The 23,282-nt window shown below is 40.7% G+C and overlaps 3 protein-coding genes across 7 annotated transcripts; 1 reads left to right on the top strand and 2 right to left on the bottom strand.

Moving 5' to 3' along the window:
* Nucleotides 1–1,485: 1,485 nt before the first annotated feature.
* tac3b (tachykinin precursor 3b) lies at nt 1,486–3,958 on the top strand. Its single transcript, XM_077014658.1, has 6 exons — nt 1,486–1,972; nt 2,685–2,778; nt 2,968–2,994; nt 3,100–3,159; nt 3,286–3,337; nt 3,591–3,958. Exons 1-6 carry the CDS (start codon nt 1,874–1,876, stop codon nt 3,607–3,609), a joined length of 351 nt encoding a protein of 116 aa, XP_076870773.1. The 5' UTR covers nt 1,486–1,873; the 3' UTR covers nt 3,610–3,958.
* On the bottom strand, nt 3,932–10,701 carry c1galt1lb (core 1 synthase, glycoprotein-N-acetylgalactosamine 3-beta-galactosyltransferase 1, like b). 3 transcript variants are annotated; one of them, XM_077014657.1, is made up of 4 exons: nt 9,906–10,701; nt 9,189–9,428; nt 7,954–8,618; nt 3,932–6,654 (listed from the first exon to the last, which is right to left on the bottom strand). In XM_077014657.1, exons 2-4 carry the CDS (start codon nt 9,394–9,396, stop codon nt 6,391–6,393), a joined length of 1,137 nt encoding a protein of 378 aa, XP_076870772.1. In that variant the 5' UTR covers nt 9,397–9,428; nt 9,906–10,701; the 3' UTR covers nt 3,932–6,390. The 3 variants fall into 3 exon arrangements, with proteins under 3 accessions (XP_076870772.1, XP_076870771.1, XP_076870770.1); XM_077014656.1 differs by having other exon boundaries at nt 3,933–6,654; nt 9,817–10,701; XM_077014655.1 differs by having other exon boundaries at nt 3,935–6,654; nt 10,198–10,701.
* Nucleotides 10,702–11,520: 819 nt separating this feature from the next.
* os9 (OS9 endoplasmic reticulum lectin) lies at nt 11,521–22,383 on the bottom strand. Of its 3 annotated transcripts, none has more exons than XM_077014653.1 (15): nt 22,180–22,382; nt 21,464–21,640; nt 21,115–21,178; nt 20,661–20,737; nt 20,401–20,499; nt 19,995–20,196; nt 19,669–19,752; nt 19,403–19,497; nt 18,784–18,826; nt 18,052–18,143; nt 17,062–17,280; nt 16,200–16,434; nt 15,488–15,694; nt 14,152–14,261; nt 11,521–12,693 (listed from the first exon to the last, which is right to left on the bottom strand). In XM_077014653.1, the coding sequence occupies exons 1-15, from the start codon at nt 22,327–22,329 to the stop codon at nt 12,556–12,558; spliced, it is 1,992 nt and encodes a 663-aa protein (XP_076870768.1). In that variant the 5' UTR covers nt 22,330–22,382; the 3' UTR covers nt 11,521–12,555. The 3 variants fall into 3 exon arrangements, with proteins under 3 accessions (XP_076870768.1, XP_076870767.1, XP_076870769.1); XM_077014652.1 differs by having other exon boundaries at nt 19,594–19,752; nt 22,180–22,381; XM_077014654.1 differs by lacking the exon at nt 15,488–15,694 and having other exon boundaries at nt 19,594–19,752; nt 22,180–22,383.
* Nucleotides 22,384–23,282: the final 899 nt, after the last annotated feature.

Genomic DNA, 23,282 nt, shown 5'->3' with positions numbered 1-23,282 from the left:
ATTTATTGCAACATATATGTGTTTTTAATGCCTTGCACTACTGTTGTAAATATAGCAACAAACAGGTATCAGGGCTTAATACAACAGACAAAAAGAAAATTAAATTATAATCATGGCATGTGGCTGTGTAAATATCACACATTGTATCTTAATTAGGTTACAGACTCCTGAGACAGAGAGAAGAATGGAAAGACAGCGAGATGTACGTTTGTTTGTGACGTACATTGCATACCCTTGTGCGTAAGAAAAAAGATTATCATGTGAGATCATTATTAAGAGCACATATGAATACACAATCATTTTTATATTCCAATTTGCAATGCAAATCAATGCCATTTTTTCTCATTTACCTCATTTGTTTACACATAGAAGTATAAAAAAATGTAATTTCTCAAAGGTTTCTTTGTAGTGTACTGTGTCTCATCATACAACTCTCTCTCTCTCACACACACACACAGTTCCCGAGTCCAACAATAGCTTATGTCTACATTAAAACTTACTACTACTTCTGTGTTTTTATAATTTTTATGAAAATGTATTCTTATTATATATTATAGCATATAAACATAAACAGATGGGTGCAACCTCTGTACATTCATGTGACATTGTATGACTTGTCTTTATCACATATGCTGCATACTACTGCAGGGACCAGTATACTCTATACATCATGTTGTGGGCTATTTCCTTCAGAGCCTCAGTCCAATTTATGTACATTTGTGTCACACCCTTGGATTATAATCAGATTGATCATATACTCTTATTTAGTAAACATTTCTTTTATCAGAACAAACCAAAAAAAGGAAAGAAAAACCTAAAATGGTTTTTAGGTTAGAAAAAAAATGAACAAGAAGAATACAATAAATGCTCCTTTGTTGTTTTGTACTTGATTGAACAACCTTACTCGCAAGTAATGGTTTGGGATATGTCTATTCATTTTGATCAATGTGATAGAGCAGGTTTTATTGTTTGTTAGGGGGGTGTTAGATGGTGGCTATGGTTAGGACCATACTGGTTGATTTCACAATAAGATGCTATTTATCTTCATCAATGTTCATGAGTTGAAAATGAGCAATCAGAAATTGTTGTGATCCAAAGTATTCATTAAAAGACAAAAGTCCTCTAGGTACAAACATGAATATTTCATCGCTGCATCAATTTTGATTTGATTCAAGCATTTTGGACTTTAATTTTGAGTTGATACGCACTGTTTAATAGCCGCAGTTTGTCATTTGTTGAATTGTACAAACAAGCAGTGTAAAGGAATGAAATATGAAAACATTTTAGGGGCATACGTTTTGAAGATGAAATGAATTTGTTATATATAACTCTTACAGTGTCTGATGTAGGCTATATATATAAAGAAAATCTCACATAAAGATTAAAAACTTCTGTCACGCTAGTTATTAGCTTATGGACGTACCGAGCTCGGCTGATGCGTCACTCGGTCCAAGATCATCAACATCTTTAGTACAGTAACAACTCCGCCCACGCGAGGTGGGCAGATCTCACAAATAGGGGCAGCGTGCGTCTGCTGCGCTGAATCCATACTTTTAACACTCACAAAGGAGCTTCTCGGTTTTTTATCTTCAGTGGGACCCGACAAAGAAGATTAAGTTCACATTTTATTTTGTCTGTACACTTTAAAAAAAGTTTTTTAAGTGAAAGCCCTGTTCTGGTCGGAAGAGTCGAATTGCTCGGCTTCTGCTCACGGTTCAAAGCTATACGGTTATACGGTCCTCTTAACTTTTAAACTGTGTCAACTTTGTTGTTCGGTTAATGTGAAATAAATAATAGTTTGACAATATTTGATTGAGTGAAACGCATTAAGAAGTGAGCAGAAGCGTGGAGAAAAACGAAGGCGAACGCAAGGATGGGTGCCGGCTGGGGTCTTGCGTTACCATGGCTATTGCTGCTCCTGCTGCCGAGTCCCGGGAGCGCGAAGCCTGCGCTGGAATATGTACCTGAACAGGTAGGAGACCTAATGTCATCACTGCAACCGTTCATTTGTCTGGTGTATTTTTTTTATATATATATCTGTTATAAGGCTAATTGAAGATTAACTCAGTTTTAATGCATAAACAAAAATGATTAACAAACAAAAAACCTTCTAGGAATTATTTAAATCTATAAGGATAATTAATTTACTTATTATGGACATACTTGTTTTTATATACAAGTTAAAAATAAATAGTAATGGTAGCAAAAGGCAGCAAGTTCTGGATCACGATAATAAAGGTGAGCATGTTTCAGTCTAACAGACATTCGACAGGAAGGGAACCTCTCACTACCTTAGTCATTTGTTTATGGTAAGCACAACTAATCAGATCAGCTCTTCTCAAAAATGAAAATACATTCAGTAGTAAAAAATATGTTTGAAATTAAAAGAATAGAGCAAAATATAATAGAGCAAAATATAATTCACTTTGAAATACTGAAATAAATGTACACTATATTATTGCTCCTCACTTTTGTAGTCATATCTAATTTCATCATTCAGGCACAGACAGTAGACTCATATTTCACATTTTTGACCTAATACAGCACTCAGTAATACACTTAGTACAAAATACAGTTTTTATACTAAGCATCGGCCTTAACTTATGGAACTTGTGTGTTCTGTGGGGGATGTGGCTGGATTGATCAGATTGAACTGCCTCTCTGCGTGTATTTGTCGATCACAGGACATCGGCGGGGTCCTGTCTAGCCGGGACATGAGGCAGGATGACGACGTCGATTATGACAGCTTCGTTGGCCTAATGGGGAGGAGGAGTACAGGTGAGGCAGGCATGGAAACAAACCACCACTGAGCTTACAGTTGCTGGAGAAAAGAATTGTGGACTTTCCTAGAAGCCCAGAGCGTAAAAGTTGTTGAACACATTTCTCACGGTTACCCATCAGGTGACCTATGGTAAGCTTCTCCTGTTACCTTTCAGTGATTTTGCAGTGTGATTGTTTCTTTTACAGGCACAGATGTTGTCCGCCCAATTAGACGTAAGTGTTTGCTTCTCATGTTGTAATGTCATAAGTGTTTTAATTGTGTTGATGAATGGCTGAAACAGGAGCTGTTTAAAACCTTGGTTCTCTCCTCTACTGTAGGGAATTGGGATATAGATGATATCTTTGTTGGACTGTTAGGTCGGCGAAGCTCAGATTCTGGTGAGTTGGGGTCGGTCTCTGTGTGTGCAAGACAGTTGGGATAAAAAAAAAAAAAAAAAAACTTGACATCTAGTGGTGAGGTTATAAAACTGCAGCACTTACGACTTCCTTTATGTTCTAATACAGATGTACCTCCCTGGAGAAGAGAGAGGTTTTTCACGAAGAACAAGACATTCAGGTGATGATGGGAGTGATTTACCACACAGCATCATGACCCTGGACCATTTACTTAACCATGCCACACCTCAACTTACACAAGATACACTATGGTAGCAATTACTATGACCTACCTGGATCTTCAGACTCGAGAGGCACGATTGAGGGTCATTCTTCTTAGGACAATTGAGGATATAGAGGTCATGCATGTGTTATTTAGGCTATTTAACACAAATGTGTGAGGTCTTTACTGACAGCGTGTGTTCTTCTAACAGATCCCGACGTGGCATGTGAAGCTATGTGTAATCTGCTGAAAATACACCTAAAACACATCATGACATGGAAAACATGATGCAAGATCTACAAGCAAAGTTCTTCTGGACTGATTTTTAGAATGCTGCATATGTTGAATGTGTGACTGGTCATCTGTCTCGAATATAACTCACCTTAAAATGTCTCAGGGCATTAAGGAGTGTTAAAACATCAGCATCGTAAGTGCTTCAAGTCAACACCAGCCTACTTGATCAGTATCAAAAACTAGAAGGTTTAAAATGACCCAAATTTAACCATCCCTTTCATAGCAAAACTGTTATAAAGCCTGTTTCTGTATAGAGAATCCCAATCTTTCAAAAGGAATTTACAGCAAAATAAGTCTTTATTAAATATGCTGGTCATTGTACACGGACTTGTTGATTTTGTTCTAGGAAATGTTGCCATCAGGCGTACTTCTATAAATAAAGACTTCAGGGAAATTACTACACATAATCCCCTTTACCCATATGAACCAGTTAGGAAGCGACCTCTACACCTTTGGATTAGAGAGCAAGAGACAACACGTATAATAAAGGTCATTCAAAGCAGCTAAAAGCGTTAGAAGCACTGTGGGCCTACCTACTCTCATGACAGACGAGATGGGTTGTTCATCAAAGCACCGGGGCTCTATGAACACATCTGCTTCACTGGAAGCCATACAGAGGGTGTTAAGATCAATCAAAATGATTCACTACATCAGTAACAAATACAGAAGGGCATTTAGATTGACCCCTTCGCTGTAGTACTGTAATGCCCGAACACTGGCAATATGTCAATAGCTTGTGCATGAAATGAGCCCTCAACTCCAGCACTCCAGAGGGAGTTAGTGTCACAGTGCTGAGTAGATCAGGTCCACAGCAGCCTGCTGTATCTAGAGCAGGGCCATAGTCGTCCTGTGTTTAGAGGAGGTGCAGGTCTGCTCTGTCACATTGTCGACTGGGACACTCTCACTCCCAACAGCTTCAGCAGTCACCAATCATGAACACCTTCACTTTTTATAAATTTCAAAAGCAAGTAGAAAAACAAAAAGCATAAGCATATGCTAGGTCTTCAGTGCACACACACATTTGGTTTATGTAGAAAAACAATTACCGGTACTTTAAGGTTAAAATCTAGATTGATAATCTCCAGCTAGGGATGAGCTAGGACCAGCAAAAGGAACAGGGAGGAGAGAACCTGTTTTAACGCATTCTTTGAAGTGATGGCAGCTGGCCACTAGTGGGAGTTAGCCCACCAGAAACAGTACAGAGCTTTACAGACAAGCACATGCACAAAACCAGGCTGATTCGTACACCAGAGAGCATGCTGGGAGGAGCCGCTCTTACACCAAAGAGCATGCTGGGAGGAGCCGCTCTTCTGACTCATGTTCGATTGATCTTTCCAGCTTCAATTTTGCATAGTCCACCCCACCCCTCCCCCCCTCAAGAATCACAGCATACACATTGCTAACAAAAGTAACGGTAAGGTCCATAAAATATGGACAATGAGGTGAAAAGGCACAAACTGCAACATTCAAATGTATATAAAATGAAAAGAAAAAAAATGAAAAAAAGAAAAATGACGCAGCCTCTAGCGGCCATGACTAAAGCAGCAGAGCCAGTCTGCAGGGAACAGAAAGGAGAACTGCAGCAGGGAGAACGGGTTCTCCTGCATCCCCACAGACCAAAGGCTGACCTGGTGGCCAGGGAGAGGAGAACATGCCGAGAAGAAGAAGAAGAAGAAGAAGAAGAAGAAGACGGCGACAACATCACGACACAGAGTGGTGAACGGAGCAGTGACCACAACCCAATGGGCAGCACTAGAGTCACACTGGCATATAAAAGAGGTGAAGACAAACACCACCCCAGAAGGCTTTAGCGTCCCTCCATGATGTACAGCTGTAATTAAAGTGGCTATTGAGAATAACCAGGAAATACTGGAGGAATGCAACAGTATCTCTCCCTTACACACAGTTTAATACACACACACACACAGGAATGAGTATGTGTGGTATTAGTATTGCTAGCCAGGCTAGCAGTAGCAAGTAGTAGCTTTTACTAGTTTTAACAAGTTTCTTTACAGTCAATACTTTGGGGTACTAGTGCTCCTTATGCGTCTGGATGTGGAAAATGAACACCGACACCTCAAGTGAGGATCCGCCTGTAAATGCTTGTCTGGTAGAAGTGGATCCATGAAAGAGCTCAGTGGGCACGTTGACAAAAGAAAGGTCTTGACCAACAGGTTTGACAAAAAAAAAATGTCCCAAGTTCCAAAGCAGCAACGACTTTCACGCAATGAGCAAACGCAACTGGAATGAGGAAAGGCGAGAGCTGTTCGATTGGTTGAGGCGTATATAATCATTCTGCTCACAAGTGACACAGATGAGTACATTGCTAAGGAATCAGAGATGAGCCTAGTCACACACTGAACTACCCCATATATGCAGGAGTGTGAGCACTCACACTTATGCAACACGCACAGTGAGGCACTGTAAATCTGTAAGCCTTCATTTAACAGACTGTGCTCAAGTCAGAACACAGTCGTATACAAACAACCGACAATAAAACACCTTTCATAACCATAAAATGAAGAATCTTTTACAAATACTCAAATACATACACACGCACCCACCTTTGCTATGTAATTCAGGAGTAGATATTCAACACAAGTGCATAAAAACCCTGCACACAAAATAGCACTGTGGTCCACTTCAAAGAGAGCGATCATATTAAAATTCCAGGTGTCCAAGCATTTTGAAAACACCCCAAGCAAAAGACTGCTTGGCTATAGCTTCTTCTCATCAGGGAGAGGTGCTTTCTCTCCTACTTCATCAAGTCTCGTGTCCTGTTTCGGGTCCTTGTGCAAATGCTCGGCCTCTCCGTCCACCATCCTGCTGAGGGCATCCCGAAGGCCAGCGGGATCAGGGGCTTGGTAGCGGTAGTGGTAGCCAAAGGCACGCAGGTGATAGGTGTAGTACTCCAACAGGTACATCGTTGAAGAATCCACATAGTGGAAAGAGACAGCCAGATCGGAACAACACTGTGGCCCCTGGAAGACAAAAACGAAAAGGGCTGGGATGTCAAGGATCTTCAGCTTAAATGAGTAACTATACTTTTTTTTGTGAGCAATGCTTGGACTGGCGTTCCAGTAAATGACGGCTCATCACAGCTCAAATCCTCAAGGAGCAAGATACACAGAGCTGCTTTACATAAGCACAGGAAGCTTCAAATGTTAGACTATTCAAAGCATGAAGTCAGACTGCAGTGTGTACACAGCCATTTCCTTATCATAACAGGAATTCTGAAACAGTACCAATATTTAAAATACACTTGGTTTGTCAACAATAAGCAGCTACTGGAGAGATCCACCTACAAGTTAAACTTCTGACAATTATGTAATTAATGTTTAACATGTTGCTACAAATATACTGTGTTTCAGTAATCTTAGGTTATGTTCAGAAAGTAGGGCAAAATGCTCAAATCACATTGGCTTGGTCATGGTTTGTACACCCCATAACATTTTATAGGGAGTTCATACTTTTAAATTCTGTCAGCATTCTTCTGATGTGTGATCCTTGTAGAAGAACACCATGTTTTAAATTTTCATGAACCGAACCAAACCAAAAAAAAAAATCTAGATTCTTAGAACATCATTAATTCCCCAAATGAAAATCAAGCAGGCTATGAGATTGGTGTGTGTGCTTTTCAAATGCACCACCACCTTTCATTATAAACAGTTCTGTATACAAGTGCAAACAAAACTCCAGCATGAAGGAGAAATGCATCCTGGAAAACTGTCAAGTAAAACTTTACTCACCCTGAGGAACTGTGCCACGAATACTATGTACTTAACTTCTCTTGAAAACAAGTGGAATTTATTTAGCATTCTAGTTACAGCAATTAATGTGAAAGCAGATATTTAAGACATTTAAGAGCTTTGTAGGAACTCTGAATACTGCCTGAAACAGCACGCCCATTTACTGACCCGTTTCCACAAAGCCGTCCACAACAAAGCCATGCTGGATGAAAGTCACGTTTTTAGTAGTATTACTGTGGAAAGTCTCTATAGGGAATGGCTTAAACTGCTTACAGTACAGAAGCATAGGTCTTTTACAGAAGACACAACTGGAATACATACCATTGGTGAAATTAGTGCAGCAATGCACAAAATTTATAAGCAGGGAAATGCATCTTACATGGCAACTAGATCCAACACTCATTCAAGCCAACATGGAAGAATAAATCTCAGGTAGTGACGCTCTGATGACAACACACCTACAGTAAGGGTGTCTTACGCTCCACAGGAATGTGCTGGAGTGAAGTGATTGTGTATAGGTTTGGTTCTCACCTCAACAATAGGGTAGTAGCAATAGTTCCAGTACCAGAAGCTCTTGGGGAACTTGCCAGTAAGGTGTTGCTCTGGTACGAACGGATGGAAGGTCTCTCTCTGCAGCGTGTCCCTGGAGTCACCAGCTAGCACGCCCATCTTCTCCATGCACTGGCCCATAGCCAGGTCCTCTACTGACGTCGTGTGGGTGCAGGCTTTGGTGCTGAACCCTTCCACAAACCTCTTCAGGGCCTCCTTGCTGAGCACGTAGCCCGCGCCACCGCTCATGTAGCCCTGCTTGGTGTAGGGCTTGAAGCGTCGGCCGAAGTACACGGGCTCGTTCGGCGAGTGGTTGGCCAGCACCCACCGCAGGTTGTCCACCACCACGTACGTGTCATCGTCGGCCTTGAGGAACCAGTCCGCCTCCTCACCGTGCTTCTCCAGAACATAATGGAAGGCACGGATGGTTTTCCAGTACAGCTGGTCACGACCCTCCTTGGTGTTGAGGCCCACCGTCGGGAAGTCGGGGTCATCCACGGAGCTCATGAACACGACGATGTTGCAGTGCCGGCTCCAGGTAGCCTTCACGTGACGGGCTTTTTTCTGCAGGTTTTCGGGACCGGTCATGACCCAACAAAGTATACGCACCTGCTTGTAGAGGGCATCTGCCACTGTACTGTCTTCATCTACGTAGGACAATAGAACAAAAGAAAACAAAAAAAAAAAGAACAAATGAACAAACAACTGCAGTCCATGATACCTTTGAACATGGAGTGAGAGGCTGTTTTGGTAATATTTGTGTGCTGGTGTGTGTTTGCAAGAGATAAAATGTGCAATTTACTTCACCATGACTTGCATGAGGCATGTGACAGTTTGAAAGTTCACATCAGTGAGTAATATGGGTAGTGGAGAAAGTACAGTTTCCGGTTAAACTTTCAAAAGGGTCATTGTAACTGACGCACTACAGGGACTAAAAAGGTCAAAGTTCTGTTTGAATGGCAAACATGCTCAAAAGAATGCTGGTACACGTGGTGAAACTTCTCTTAGACTATTATAGCAGCCCTCAAAAGATTTTGTTGACACTCCTAATTATTTTTTAATGTAACACAATATTAGCAAACAAGAAACTACTGCATGTGGTTATATTGTTTAAGTTTTTACACCGTGATAGTTATTTCCTGGTACACAATGACTCGTCCAGGATGTAACTCCTGAATCGTAATGGCGGCTGTACTTTAGAGGACTTTATTTATTACCTGTGTGGTGTGGATGGTTGAGGTTGAAGAGTGCTGATCTTTCTTTCTTCCAATTCTTGGCTTCTTCCTCAAACAGTTTAATGTCCTCTGTGGTTTTCTGGGGGGAGAGGTTTCCGGGAAACCACACTTTATGCAGGAACGCATACAAGGTGAATGTACCGACAAAAAACCCCATGTAGAAGGAAGACCGTGAGCCGAGAGGTTTCATGTTGATCCCCTGTAACTCTGTCCTCACAGTAACTGCACGTGAAAAGAGAGAAGAAGTCACAACATAAGCAGATGTCTGTATTTAGGGTAACATTTTTCCTTGTAACGTGTCCTAACCCCCAAAATGACAGTTCAGTTATATACACTGACAAACGGAATCATGATCACAGATGTTAGAAGGAATATAATGGGACGTGCAGGTAACTAGCTAACGTTCAACATGTTTACCTGCTACCTGCTTTAATTCTGCCATCAGATAACAATCTTCGACAATTTTTGTCGGCGTGGACATTCGTATGACCCCTACATTTCTACCTAAGGTCGATCGCATATCTTGGGAGACATCTCCGTCCATCTCTGTAGTTATCAGTGTTTAAAGACTAAGAAAACAAGGCAGCACAAACTTTAAATTTGGTCTTACCGGGCACTGGACCTTAATGAAACTCGTAGCCAATCCTAAAAACGTTTGACGGGCTTTCATAGTTGGGTCATCTAGACAACATCAGATACCTTTAGACGGCGAAGAGTGGGGTGATCCACCTGTCCACCTAACAGCTTCAAGACCTAACCAAGCAAAAGCTTCAAGACCTGACCAACCAAGAGCTTCAAGACCTGAACAAGTGAGCTAACCAGCTAGTCCAGTTAGTTGACGAGAGGGAGGGGGGGGGGGGGGGGGGGGTTAGCCATCAAACACGGACACAGCCAAGGAGTCAAACATATGACACGACATGTCTGTAGTTCGTTGGTCTGTGTAGGTCTGTAGTTCGGTGGTCTGTAGTTCGTTGGTCTGTGTAGGTCTTACCAGATCCCGGACCTCAGTGGCACTCTGGAGCGTCGAGACCGAGGACGTCAATCTCGTATCCATGTCAGCCTCGCATCCCGACACCACCAGCCAAGCCCGGCTACCAGCCTGCCAAAATGTGACCCGGAACCTCCCAAACAGGACCGAAACAACCATTAACGAACTTACTGCTTCGTTTAGATTTGGATGACCGTTGGCTAATGTTATTTTTGCTCTGTTCAGCTTTGTCTTTCAAGAGCTAATGTGTCTAGGACGTTAGCTTGTATTGCTAGCTAACCAGCTACAGTGGCTAACTAGAAGATAATTCAGGATGTAGCGGAATGGCGCGCTGTAAACACTGCAAATAGCTCAAGTCTCGATTTGTCAGGTTTGTTCGTTGTACGTTAACAATAACGGGGAGTGCCAGGCAAACGCTCACGCCTACCTAACTTCTAGCTAGCTAACTTCACTTTTGAGTTCAAGCTGAGGAGTTTACAGGAAGACCCCACGTCACCGATCTGTCGCGCGTACAAGCGTCCAGCGTCTGGATTGGATAAGGATTTAATTATTTTACAAAGGGGGGAGGGGCTAGGCGCCCTGAAGCCACTGTCAGTAGATTTGCTTTCATCACTTTCGGTTTAATTATAGTCTTTAGTCACTTAATATTTGGTGAAATCCCTACATTATGTACAATCATTAAATCAGTAAGGTCAGAAAGAACCCCAAGGTAGCAAATATATATATATATTCTTATGGACTCATATTGAAAACCAGAACTGTGGACAGGACACACAAGTAGGAAGTTGTGCATTTAACAGATGTTGAATGATGGGAGTTATTTCATTATTAAATTTGAGATGTTGAATATTTTGTGTAACATGATTAAGTATAGCACTGCTGAGTGTGGTGCTACCTTTGGCTTTGTACATAAAGTGTCCTTATATATCTTACACAAGGGGGGACTCCCTGTCTGCACACATCAGACACAGATGAATCAAGCAATGAAAAACACTTAACACCCATTAAATACGTACTGGGAGTTTGGTCAGATCATAATGTAATGATATTTCAGTTTTACCACAAACCAAAAATCTGACTGAATGGTCTGTTACTACACAAGTATACTTGTAAGTGCAAGTGTGCTTGGGGAATTTTTACTCAAACTATGCCATATATGCTGTTTAAGGGAAAGCAATTCAACTGCTCCAGTTAAATTATATAAACCACCATTATATGAGTAAAAGTCCATGGCAGGCATGTTTTATGTAGTGGCTGTGTGACTGTTCAGTCAGAATATGCTCTTCAGATGTGCTTGGACAGTTATGCATGTCTGAACAACCTGCCTAATGGCAGAACATGTTTATTAAAATTAATTTAAAGCTCTAAAACAGATTTAGGAATAGTCTGAAATTGTTTCAGTAACTGCTTCAATTTCAAGCTAAGACTCCATTACTGCAACACTGAGGTCACCAGTTTGAATGTGTGCTTAGAGTTCACCATGTCCTTGATCTAGTACTATACAGGGTTCCATGGAACAGGTCTACATTTATTCAAATGTCTACCTCAGTAATTTAATTTTAAAGTCTCTTACTGCTGTAATTTCCTAGATCTGTCCTGATTGTTCGTTGCTGCCACGATTAACATTCCAAACAGTGCTTATTTATTTAAAGTGCTATAAACTCACCAATGCGTCCTCAGAACACAATTGTACCTTACATTAAAACTGACCCTCAGGGGTAGATAAACATAATTCCTTGATTGTGATTGTTCAGTCAGAAAGACACTGCTGCCAAAAAAAAAAAGAGAGAAGGAACAGGTAGGCAAAGCAGAGAAACCCTTCACTCTGAAGTAGAACATCTGTCCAGGCTGTCTTAAAGCAATGTCAATCTAGCAACAAACACATTTTTAACAGTCTGGAATAGATCAACACAAGCCACACAGACACACTCACATACAAATATAAACAGCATTGCCAATATGCTTGGTTTTAGGTAGGCAGCATTAGCAAGAAACAGATTTCTGCGCGGTAACAGTGACATGTTTTAAATAATGTCCATCACTGGATATTCATAAGAAAATGTAATCCAAGAGACACATTTTTAAACATATTTACATGTTATTTGACTATGAAGATCCTGACAGACACTTGATGAATGCTCAACACCCCTCTGAAGTTTAGTGACTCATTCAGTGGACAACCTTGATGATACAGCCACTTTCACACGGACCCTCACAACATGAAAAAGAGACACAGTGTTCATGAAAACAAGCAGACCAAGCAAGGGCCAAACAGCCTTGAGAGAGTTCCACATTGTGTATTTCAAAACAGTTTCTCTCTTCTTCCTCTCTGAGGTGAAGCACATATGGAAGCAAAGACTTTCAGAAGTCTAGTTCATCAGATTCACTGGTTCCTGCCGACTGGCTCTCATCTTGTTTCTCTCCCCAGACAAATCTATAGTTGTTTTCCAATTCCTGCTGTCTCTTCTGCTCCTTGTACACTTCTTCTGTTCCTCCAGTCTACACAAACAGCCAAATTAAGTGGAAGAAAAAAAAAAGAGAAGCAATAATGAACAAGTCATTCAAGACACGTATTCATTGTGACAGCTACAACGCGTGTGTCAACACAGATGAGCCGCAATGTGTGCAAGTCATTGTGTGCAAGTCAATACAGACTGTGTACACTGTGTTGTCAACTGCGAACTGTGTTCGCTCACCTTCCTTGACTCACATATGAACTGGATTGACATCCCATTCCAAATCCTAATTTCCTATGGTTCTTTATGACGTTGGTACACCCTTTGCAGCTAGAACAGCTTCAACTCTTTTGGGAAGGCTGTCCACAAGGTTTAGGTGTGTGTTTATGGGGATTTTTGACCATTCTTCTTTTTGACCACCGTTGGGCGAGAAGGCCTGGCTCTGTCTCCGCTATAATTCTTCCCAAAGGTGTTCTATTGGGTTGAGGTCAGGACTCTGTGCAGGCCAGTCAAGTTCATACTCACCACACTCTGCCATCCATGTCTTTATAGACCTTGCTTATCATGTTGGAAGCCACCAAACCTAGACTCAAGAAGCGCGATTCGTCACTCCAGAGAATGCGCCTCCACTGCTCTAGGGTCCAGTGGCGGTGTACTTTACACCACTGCATCAGACGCTTTGCATTGCACTTGGTGATGTATGGCTTGGATGCAGCAGCTCAACCATGGAAACCCATTCCATGAAGCTCTGTTCTTGAGCTAATCTGAAGGCCACATGAAGTTTGGATGGCTGTAGTGATTGACTCTGCAGAAAGTTGGTGACCTCTTTGCACTATGAGCTTCAGCATCTGCTGACCCCGCTCCATTAGTTTATGTGGCCTACCACTTCGTGGCTGAGTTGCTGTCATTCCCAAACACTTCCATTTTCTTATAATACAGCTAGCAGTTGACTATGGTATATTTAGGAGCGAGGAAATTTCCCGACTGGATGCCGACTGGATATGTTGCACAGGTGGCATCCCATCACAGTTCCACGCTGGAATTCACCGAGCTCCTGAGAGCGACTCATTCTTTCACAAATGTTTGTAAAAACAGTCTGCATGCCTAGGTGCTTAATTTTATACACCTGTGGCCATAGAAGTGATTGGAACACCTGATTCCTATAATTTGGATGGGTGAGCGAATACTTTTGGCAATATATTGCATGTTACAGACAAACCACATTATTACACCTCACCAACAGTTTACTCAAATTAACACACTATCGATAACTATACAACAAACCCTCACTGCCAAATGTAATTAAAAAAGCTGAAATTTAATAATTTAGCAAAATCTGTAAGTAAACTGTAAAACTAATTTTGCAAAATCTAATGTGCATCTACTATACATGATGTATTCCATGAAATTTCTGGAGCCACTCCAAAGAGCAATAAGAGGTCTTCGTTTGAAGCATTTGTTTTAATTGCACATTTGGTCATTAAGACATGTGAATTCATACCAGCAAGTTGATGAGTAGTTCTCTAAAAGATTTGGTGTCTTCCTCACTCAGCCACTGGTCTCCAGCCTCCTCTGCTGTTTTGCGTGTCAAAATCTTTACTTCTATCTTGCCTGAAATAGAGAAATACAAAAGTCACTTATGTATTGCTATCATTTACAGATGGCAGTTTACAGATTTACAACATTTACACGATCCAGTCACTACCTTTACCACAACTCTGGCTGGAACAGATGCAAGCAGGCAAAGATTATGAAACACACAAAAACATTTACACATAAATGGCCCACAAAAATGTTTGATGCACACAGGAACACTAAAGAAAACAGAAGCAAGAAAATGCATGCAAGGGACAGTTATTGAGACAGAGGAGAGCAGAGACAGAATGAGTGGGGTATTCATCAATGCATGTTATGACAAAATATATGCTTTATATTCACTAATGCAATATTGGTCTTTGCAATACTGATATTGCAGAAGGTTTTACATATGCAAATGGGACTGACAAAATCACATGTAAGCAAATCTTTAGCCATCAAATTAAGGCTTCAGCATTATATTTGCAACACATTGCAAGGAACCTCTCAATTGGCAATGTAGCAATATTATCAGTGTTGTATTTTGTCCAGAAATGTGCCCCAATACACATGCTTATTCCTTTCAAAGCAACACCCTGGAACAAAATGAAACTTACAGTAATCAAATCACACTATAGTAAGTCAATCACAAATTTATTTTCTACTCTGACCATGTTTATTAGAAAGATGCATTTTAATTGTTTTAAAGCCTTGATTACTGCAAAAGCTGAATCCATACTAGCTCTTCATCCAAAATCCATCTAAAATTGCTCTGCCATGAAAACATTTACATACCAAACAACAACTACCACCACCATCATAATAAAAGCTTTCCTCTGATTAATTTAGTAGAAATTTCCTCTGACATTTCCACTGATTAATTTAGTAGAAATGCCCAACAGGCTCAAGCTCTCTTCCTCTGGTTTCATTTTGAAATATGTAGCTGGATTTGGAGCATATCGTTATGAATTGTATTAGCTAAAATAGGAGGATATTAGAAAGCAAACAATTTAAAAAATACCACAATTATCTCAGTGCAGTCAATAAGTGCAGTAAAGATTCAAGAGAAAAGATATCAGGAAAAAACAAATGTGCAGAAATGCTGATTAGGGCTTCTCAGAGAGAGAGACCCTCAGCATTCGTCAGGAAAAGAGCCATAAGCATAGCTGAGGTCTGGAGCCAAGCTGCGTGAACTAACACACACACACACACACAAACACACAGGCGGGCAGTACTTAACGTGTGTGCGCGCTATGGCCTACCTTCGGCCTTGATGCCAGCTCTTTCTAGCTGCTCCTTCACCACTTCCTGAATCTGCTGCCACTGGGGGTCACTTTCGCCCAGTTCCCGTACCTTCACACTGCCCTCGTGACCGTCGCCCCCGACAACTGCTCCCGAGGCCACGTCTCCACCCATTTTATACTTAGTCACCCTGATCTTTACCTGCTCTCCACTGCCATGTTCCTGCACTGAGTTGACAAGAGACAGGAGGGGGGGGGGGGGGGTGTTACCCTAACAATACTGGAATATCCACCCTTCCTATATTCAAGCTGATGGTTTAGCATCTCTCAAAGGATGCTGCCTTCATGCAACCCATGCTTAGGCCAAATGTGGTGTTCTTTCAGCATTTCTAACCAAGATGATGCATTAGTGCTTGGCTGTACGGATGAGTATTTCAGGATAAAAAAAGAAAAAAAAAGAAAAAAAAAAAAGAAAAGCAAGGTGAGAAACTGAACTGAACATGAAGATGAAATGTGACCATCTACATATGCACGTACACATATGTAGATTGTGTGAATACATGAAGCACAAAATCAGGGTCATGAGCGCCAGTGTTGATTGCAATTCACCACCCATCCCCTTTCACTCGGAAAAATCGCCCACGTTTACATTAAACAAATCCATTTTCACACATGGTTCACGGTCACCCGTCCTCTCCCATCAGCTCACCCACTGCCCACCCGGTCCGTTTACCTGGGGTCCTGGGGACGCGGCTGGGACGGTCATGAGTGGCGCTGTCCCCCTTCTCAGCAGGACTCTGTACACCGTCGGGCACATTTGCGTGTGACTCTGTGTCCGATTCGGCGTTCTGAGCTGTCTTGTCTTCTAGACGATCCAGCAGTTTGCCCAAAGTTTTCTCCAAAGTCTGAGTGGCCTGGGAACGATCAAACTCCCCTTTAAGGCCTTCAGTCTCCAACTCCTGCTGAGCCTACAAAAATCCCCAGTATTGACCAACATAACACTTACTACACATATACAGTCATCAATAGGACTAGGCATGCTTTGAAAATCTTCAATATTAAATAGTGATCCATATATACATAACATTTCTGTTGCTTCTTTTGGTACAATTGATTTTATTATGGTATCGACTAAATTTAACAAAATAAGTTTTCATTTTTAGGAATAACACTGTGGGTTCCACACTTGAGTTCATTCATACATCATGCATATAAAGTCCTTAGGAAACATCTCAGAATTGTGAACTGACTGGCATGCTGTTCAAAAGCCAATATTAAGCAAAATTCAGCATAATGACCAAATTTCTATGATTCAAGTTAATCATCTACACTGAAATGAGGTCATATGTCTAGAGCGTAGGACCTCTCCAGGACATTTTAAACATCAAAGTACATGCTTCCTGGAATCCTTCTAATTATACCTTAGACAAACAGCAGAGATAACAGAGCCGTGCATGACATTTTCGGTGCTCACGGATGATACAATATAGCTGGTGCAACTGAGAACCTAGACATGTTACCTATGCCAACTATGTTCTTAGGTTTGATCTAAGATGACTGAAATATGTCTGAGCGACAGGAACAGGAACCCATACCTCCTCAATAATGTTGTCAAACTCTTTCTGCATCTCTTCTTTAATTTCCTCCATCTTTGAAGGAGGAACAGAGAGATCCGCCATTTCTTCCTCAAACTCTTTAAGCAGTTGTTCGTCTTCATCTCCTTTGCCTTCCTCTTTTTCTTCTTTCTTCTCCTCCTCAGTTTCTCTGTTCTCTGGAGCCTGGCTTTTCTCGTTTCTGAGCTGCTCCTTCTTATACTAAAGGGGCACACAGAATGCAGGAGAATGTAACAAACTGATGGTCTGTTGGAGAGAACAGTGCAAGTCATCTGCAATTTTACTCTATTTATCTGAATGCAGCAACACCTCAGACTTGTAGTGTTTTTAATAATCCAAAGATGCTTACAATATACAACAGAGAATAAACACAGAGCCGGCAAAAACACAAGTGAAAGGAACAGTTAACAGACAGTACAATACAAGAACAGAGATGTGAAAGGAACAGTTAACAGACAGTACAATACAAGAACAGAGATGTGAAAGGAACAGTTAACAGACAGTACAATACAAGAACAGAGATGTGAAAGGAACAGTTAACAGACAGTACAATACAAGAACAGAGATGAAGCAACAAAAATAGAGCAAATGAACTGAAAACGGAGAAGTGAAAGGAACAGATTGGATGCAAAACTTCTAAAGAGAAGAAGAAAAAAAAAAGCTGATTTGAGTTTTTTGGGGGACGACTCCATAGATGGGGAGCAGTTCTACAGAAGGCTAGATAACCAAAACGGAGGTGGGGGTTACAGGACAGGACAGTGGGGCAAGAGGACCAGAGAGCACAGGGTGTACAGGGGTGAAGGAAGGAACTGCAGAAAGGTAAGAGAATGAGACTGCGAAAAGCCTTGAAGGAGAGGAGAGTTTTGGAGCAAAGGAGATATTTAACCCAAAGGAGACATTTAAACCAAAGCCGACGAAGATGACGTAAAATGGGTGTGATGACGTGTAGTACAGAGTGCTTTTAGAGCTCACTTTTCTGTTACTCTCCCTGAGGTGCTGGACAAACTTCATTAGGTCTGCAGGGTCTGTAATTATCTTAAAATTAAACTTTTCTTCTGCAAATACTGCAGACAGAGAAAGACAAAAAACAGGCCATTATTGTGTGTTTAAGTGGTTCTTCTGGTCCATTAGTGGTGCAACATTATAGTGCTCTTAGTAAAATTCATTACTGCCTGAAGAAAAAGTACCTGAGGCCTCGGCCACAAACACGGGGAAACTGGAAAATACTTCTGTTTTCATACATTTTACCTATTCAACTACACTAGAGTGGTTTTCCACCGCTTGTAGACAGGGGAAATTAAGCTCTTGGAAAACAACCTTCACTGTACTGTTTACTGCAGTAGGTATTTTAATTGTATCTTTACCTACTCTGCATAGTATACAGGCTGCAATTTGGCATATCGTGTTTATTATTCCAGTTCACTATCAAAGTAGTACTTAAGGTAGGACTCAGATCCTTCAGTATGATCACTATTCAAATTTTCCAGTGTTTTGTGTTTTGTTGTGGACAGTGAAATTTTGGAAAACAGACTGCAGCAAAAACTACTGTTTTCCTATTAACCCATGTTAGTGTGGCCCAGGCTTGTTGCTACAAGCAACATATTTCCTGAAAAATAAATTAGATCCACATCTACAGTACAAGCACACAATAGGTCAATGTTCATTCCATGTTAATTTACTGTAGTTACTCAAAATCTCTCTTACAGTCATTTTCCTCAGGCTGGTTATCTTGGGCACCAACAGAGTCCTATAAAAGATGTTTAAAGGTTAATTGAGGTGCTCTGTGAAATGTTTACTTGCATGAAACAATTGCAAGAGAGAAATATACAGACTCTCCCGCTCTTCCATTTCCATTAACACACTTTGTACTTCTTCTGTGAAAAATAAACTGACTACTGGTACTTGGTCATATAAACATTCACTATCACACAAAATAAGGTTTTCAGTGTTAGGACTCAAAACAGGGGCTAGAAAACAAACAAGGGCCCTTGGTACAACAAAATGATGTCATGTTGGGAGGGTTTTTACAGGCCTACAGACCTGCAGATAGTTAGAGGTTTTTTCAGACCCAAAGTCCCAAATCAAATCCAGGACACCATGATATACCGGTACTTATTAGTGCAGGCTGGGGAATGTCAACAAGGCTGCACTCTGAGAATCAACTGTTACAGTATTGTAACAAATATTTTGTGAATCCTACTGATACAAAACCACAAGAAACCATTACCTAAACATATCTTTCAGAACTTTAAACATTGTTGATCCCCTTTTGTTTGACCATAGATTTGGTTTGTTTATATGGGGGACTGGTGTTACAGATTACCTGTAGATCAGGTGTCTGTGAGTCTGTGCTCTCTGGTTTGATAACTCCCTCCCAGAAATCTCGGTCATCTGACTCCTCACTTGCTGACTCACTTTCTGCAAATATATACAACGCAACAAGAGACATAAAAGAGATAGAGAACATGTGTGAATTGGAAGAACACAGAATTGAAGTCCAAGGCACTCACTGACCTTTCACCTCAGACCCTGAAGCAGGCTCATCAGAAGGTATTAGAGGGTCTTTGTCCATTTTGTCATTTACTGCACCTTCACTGTGATCGTCCTTAGACAGAATTTGATCCAAGGTCTTCAGCTCTTCTGAGATCTGCTCCACTTTACGCTTAGTGTCAGCTGAGTACAAAGGCAGACATATGCAAACACCCACCCGGATATTTGGAGTGTGAGAGTGAAACAGGGTGAGAGAGAGAAAGAGAGAGAGAGAGAAAGAGTGAATGTCAGAGAGAGAGAAAATATCTGCATGGCACAGGGCAACAGCTAATTCACAGACTGGAATCTAAAAATAATGTATTTAATCACAACAGGGAGCACGAGAGAGGGTTTTGTATGCTCATAATGGAGAGAGCTCAACTCACACACTTGAGCCTTGACATAGTCCATGTACTGTTGGGCGTTGAGAGCAGGCTGGCACACAATACCCTGGGGTTTGGCAGACGAGGGCGGCTGCAGGAGCGGGTGTTGGCACGTGCGAGAGGTGTGTATCGTAAGAACATAGTGGCAGGACTGTGGCTCATCCACCCGAGCTATATAATCACTCGAACCCTCTTCACACACAAACTGGAGAAAGACACACAACAGTTCAGCTAATCATGTCACAACCATAAGACTGCTTGTACCACAACACCATCACCTATTGAACCTAGTGGACTGAAACTTGTAAGGCAGTACTATAATAATAATAATAATAACAACTCACTGATCGATATATTAAAAGCATGAGCAGATAAAGTTCAGGAAGTATGTTTAGGTACGTGTTCTCACCCTGACTTCTGACTCTCTAGGGGTGCCATTCAAGTCACACTTAGAGCCGTTGACATATGACTGACTGTGATATCTCTTCAGCTTGTGTTGTTTAGTGACCTGAGAGAGAGAGAGAGAGAGAGAGAGAGAGAGAGAGAGAGAGAGAGAGAGAGAGAGAGAGAGAGAGAGAGAGAGAGAGAGAGAAACAACAATTATTATAAATTCGATTTCATGATACAAACAGTGAAGGCTGTAAAGGCAGTAAAGTTGTGCCGCCCTACCTTAGCAGTTTCATTGGTCCAGTCAAATTCAGACTCAAAATAACCAAGAAACAGTATATCACCTTTAATCTCTGAATCTGTAAATAGAAAAAGTAAAAAGAAAGTGCATCTAAAAATCATTAGACTATATTTACAAATGACAAATTATAAAATCAAAGGATGGATGAGATGAATGGATAAAAGACAAATGGATAGGACAGTAGGATTGAAGGGTGAAGGGACTCATTAATGAGCCTGTTGGCTGCGGTTTCACATCTGTCTCTTTAGAACAGTGAAACTATGCCAGTCTTCTACTGAAGCTATAGACTGTATACAGTATGTATAGTGTATGCACTGCAATAGACAGATACTAGTATAGAAACTGTTGCCAAAACCTTTTTAACAAAAAAGTTGCTTTAAAAATGAAACAAAATACAGTATTAATAATTTATAAATTTTCTCCCAATATACTGACCTTCCAAGTGGTATTGTCTAATTTGCTGGCCGTAGCAGAACTCATAGGTCCACCAGTCTTTAGTCTGCAGACAGACCACATCAAAGCACAATCTCTTACAACGGTCATCAAACCTGTCTTAGCACATCCTGAAAGCACTGACTCTGGAATACTCAATTCATTACATGCAAAAAATAATGCAAATCTAAAAAAGTAACCTTTGAAAGCAATCTAAATCAAAGTTTGTAATAGTTTGCTTAGTGATATACTTGGTACATGACTTTCTATATCTTGCAGACAATGGCTGCCATCTTTGATGTTTGCAAAATAGGTTTATTAAGATAATAAAAACAAGACACAAAAGAGCAACCTTGACCAAGCAGGGTGCAGTTCTCATGGGCTTCAGGAGCTCTGGGACCCCTGGTCCACTGTAGCCCTGAGAGTCTGTTTCAGACACAGGATCCTGGTGGAACCTCACTGCCTGAGCAGGCAACCGACACTCATAAAGCTGTTTGTACTTATTGGACACAAACATCACATCCTCCATCTGAGCAAAACAGAGACATGAAGAAAGACACAAAAGAAAAATTAAGGAGGTTAACATGAAAAGCCGAACTACGAAGTTAGCCAATTCCTTGACATGGATATTGTGTATACACAAATATAGGAAACAAACACTCACAAAATACATTCACTATACATCAACACTCTTGTATAAACACTCTTCACTATGCATTAAGTAAACCCAACTTTACATGAGAAAAAGCTAGTTAGCTAGTAACAAAACAACCCAGAAGCTGTCAAACATTTCGGGAAATTAGCAAGTGTAATTACAGCAACGTTAGCTAGGTAGGCAAGTTAGCTAAAGTCGTTATCTAATCACCAAATAAAGGTGTTCCAGGCTAACGTACCTACAAAGCCAACATACACACAAAGTAACCGACTCAAGGGTCTCACAGCTCGCTAGTTTAGCTTCACCGGTGAGTGGACATTGATTTCGAGCTACCAAACGTTCCCTGTTAGCTTGCTGCAGTGTATTCTAGTTAGCTTAGCAAGCTAGCCTAAAGGCGCAGGTAGCTTACTTACCTGACCCATAATAACGGGATCGGGCAAAATTTGAATTCCATATTTCATTTCATTCAGTTCCTCTAAATTCAGGAAAGCGGACGCTGAGAGGAGACATACCAAGAATAAAACATATAATCCCCTTAACCACCTAACCAACGAAGCAGCCATATTTCTCTGCAAACATTGCAAACTAGCTAGCGTTGTAATTCCACTTATTTGTTCCAACACACCAGTTGTGGAACACAGAGAATGAGGATTGGACAACGTTGAGTAAAACGCTTCACCATTGGATAAGATAGGCGTCAATCAATTCTAGACGGGCCTTTATTGGATACTTTGTTACCCGACCAGCCACGAAAATTACTTTGATTGGACTCTCATTTTAGTTAGATTGTTATTAAAATTTTAATAATTACTCCATATGAATCAAAGAGTTGTTGTTTTTCTAAATGAAGGAGATACCTGCATCAAAGTTGTTATGTAGATTATTATAGTCACATTAGTTATTACATTAGTTATCACATTAGTTATTACATAGCACACATACATATTAAGTAGATTAAATTAATAAACTCATATTCTAATGTGTTTCTTTAACTAGTTAAGAAGTAAATTAGCCAACAACAATAGTGGATTAGGGAAAATGGATACAAGTGGTTATTTTAGTTTTTACTGAAATTCCAGTATGTGTCCAATACAATACAATCGAAACAAAATAAAACAAAACAAAACTACTGCACGTCGAAACAATGTTGTTCTTGTGAATCAATGTGGTTTGCCTGTAACATTCGGACTATTCCCATTTCTATTCCTACGCATCGGGCAGTAGACACCCTTGTGATTGCTTTTATATCAGGAGAAAAATATTGAACAATTAATCTTGATAATCAGATACTCTCTGATCCTGATAATCAGATATTGTCTTCATAATCAGAGATTGTCTTCATAATCAGAAATGCATAATCGGAAACGTCTCCCAATTGAATTTACAGCAAATAAAAAAATCAAGAATTTCCCTCTGGGATCAATAAATAACTTATCTACGTATCTATAACAGGGCTAATCAACTATAATTTTCTGCGGGCCAAATTTGGCAGATGGATCTGACCTGTGGTCCCGGG

The sequence above is a fragment of the Brachyhypopomus gauderio genome, chromosome 8 (assembly GCF_052324685.1).
Source record: "Brachyhypopomus gauderio isolate BG-103 chromosome 8, BGAUD_0.2, whole genome shotgun sequence".
NCBI classification, from domain to species: Eukaryota; Metazoa; Chordata; class Actinopteri; order Gymnotiformes; family Hypopomidae; genus Brachyhypopomus; species Brachyhypopomus gauderio.
The sequence above is the reverse complement of the archived record's forward strand: the minus strand, read 5'-3'. Positions and strand labels throughout refer to the sequence as shown.

What these genes read in the sequence shown, in the direction of transcription:
- tac3b (XM_077014658.1), top strand. Translation starts at nt 1,874, where the DNA reads ATGGGTGCCGGCTGGGGTCTTGCGTTACCATGGCTATTGCTGCTCCTG. An exon ending in AATGGGGAGGAGGAGTACAG is followed by an intron (nt 2,779 to 2,967) that starts GTGAGGCAGGCA and finishes TTTCTTTTACAG; the next exon opens with GCACAGATGTTGTCCGCCCA. An exon ending in TGTTGTCCGCCCAATTAGAC is followed by an intron (nt 2,995 to 3,099) that starts GTAAGTGTTTGC and finishes CCTCTACTGTAG; the next exon opens with GGAATTGGGATATAGATGAT.
- c1galt1lb (XM_077014657.1), bottom strand. Translation starts at nt 9,396, where the DNA reads ATGAAACCTCTCGGCTCACGGTCTTCCTTCTACATGGGGTTTTTTGTC. An exon ending in CAACCATCCACACCACACAG is followed by an intron (nt 8,619 to 9,188) that starts GTAATAAATAAA and finishes TGTCCTACGTAG; the next exon opens with ATGAAGACAGTACAGTGGCA. An exon ending in GCTACTACCCTATTGTTGAG is followed by an intron (nt 6,655 to 7,953) that starts GTGAGAACCAAA and finishes TTTGTCTTCCAG; the next exon opens with GGGCCACAGTGTTGTTCCGA.
- os9 (XM_077014652.1), bottom strand. Translation starts at nt 22,329, where the DNA reads ATGGCTGCTTCGTTGGTTAGGTGGTTAAGGGGATTATATGTTTTATTC. An exon ending in TAGACAATACCACTTGGAAG is followed by an intron (nt 20,738 to 21,114) that starts GTCAGTATATTG and finishes TTCTATTTACAG; the next exon opens with ATTCAGAGATTAAAGGTGAT. An exon ending in AGCTGGCATCAAGGCCGAAG is followed by an intron (nt 14,262 to 15,487) that starts GTAGGCCATAGC and finishes TCTCTATTTCAG; the next exon opens with GCAAGATAGAAGTAAAGATT.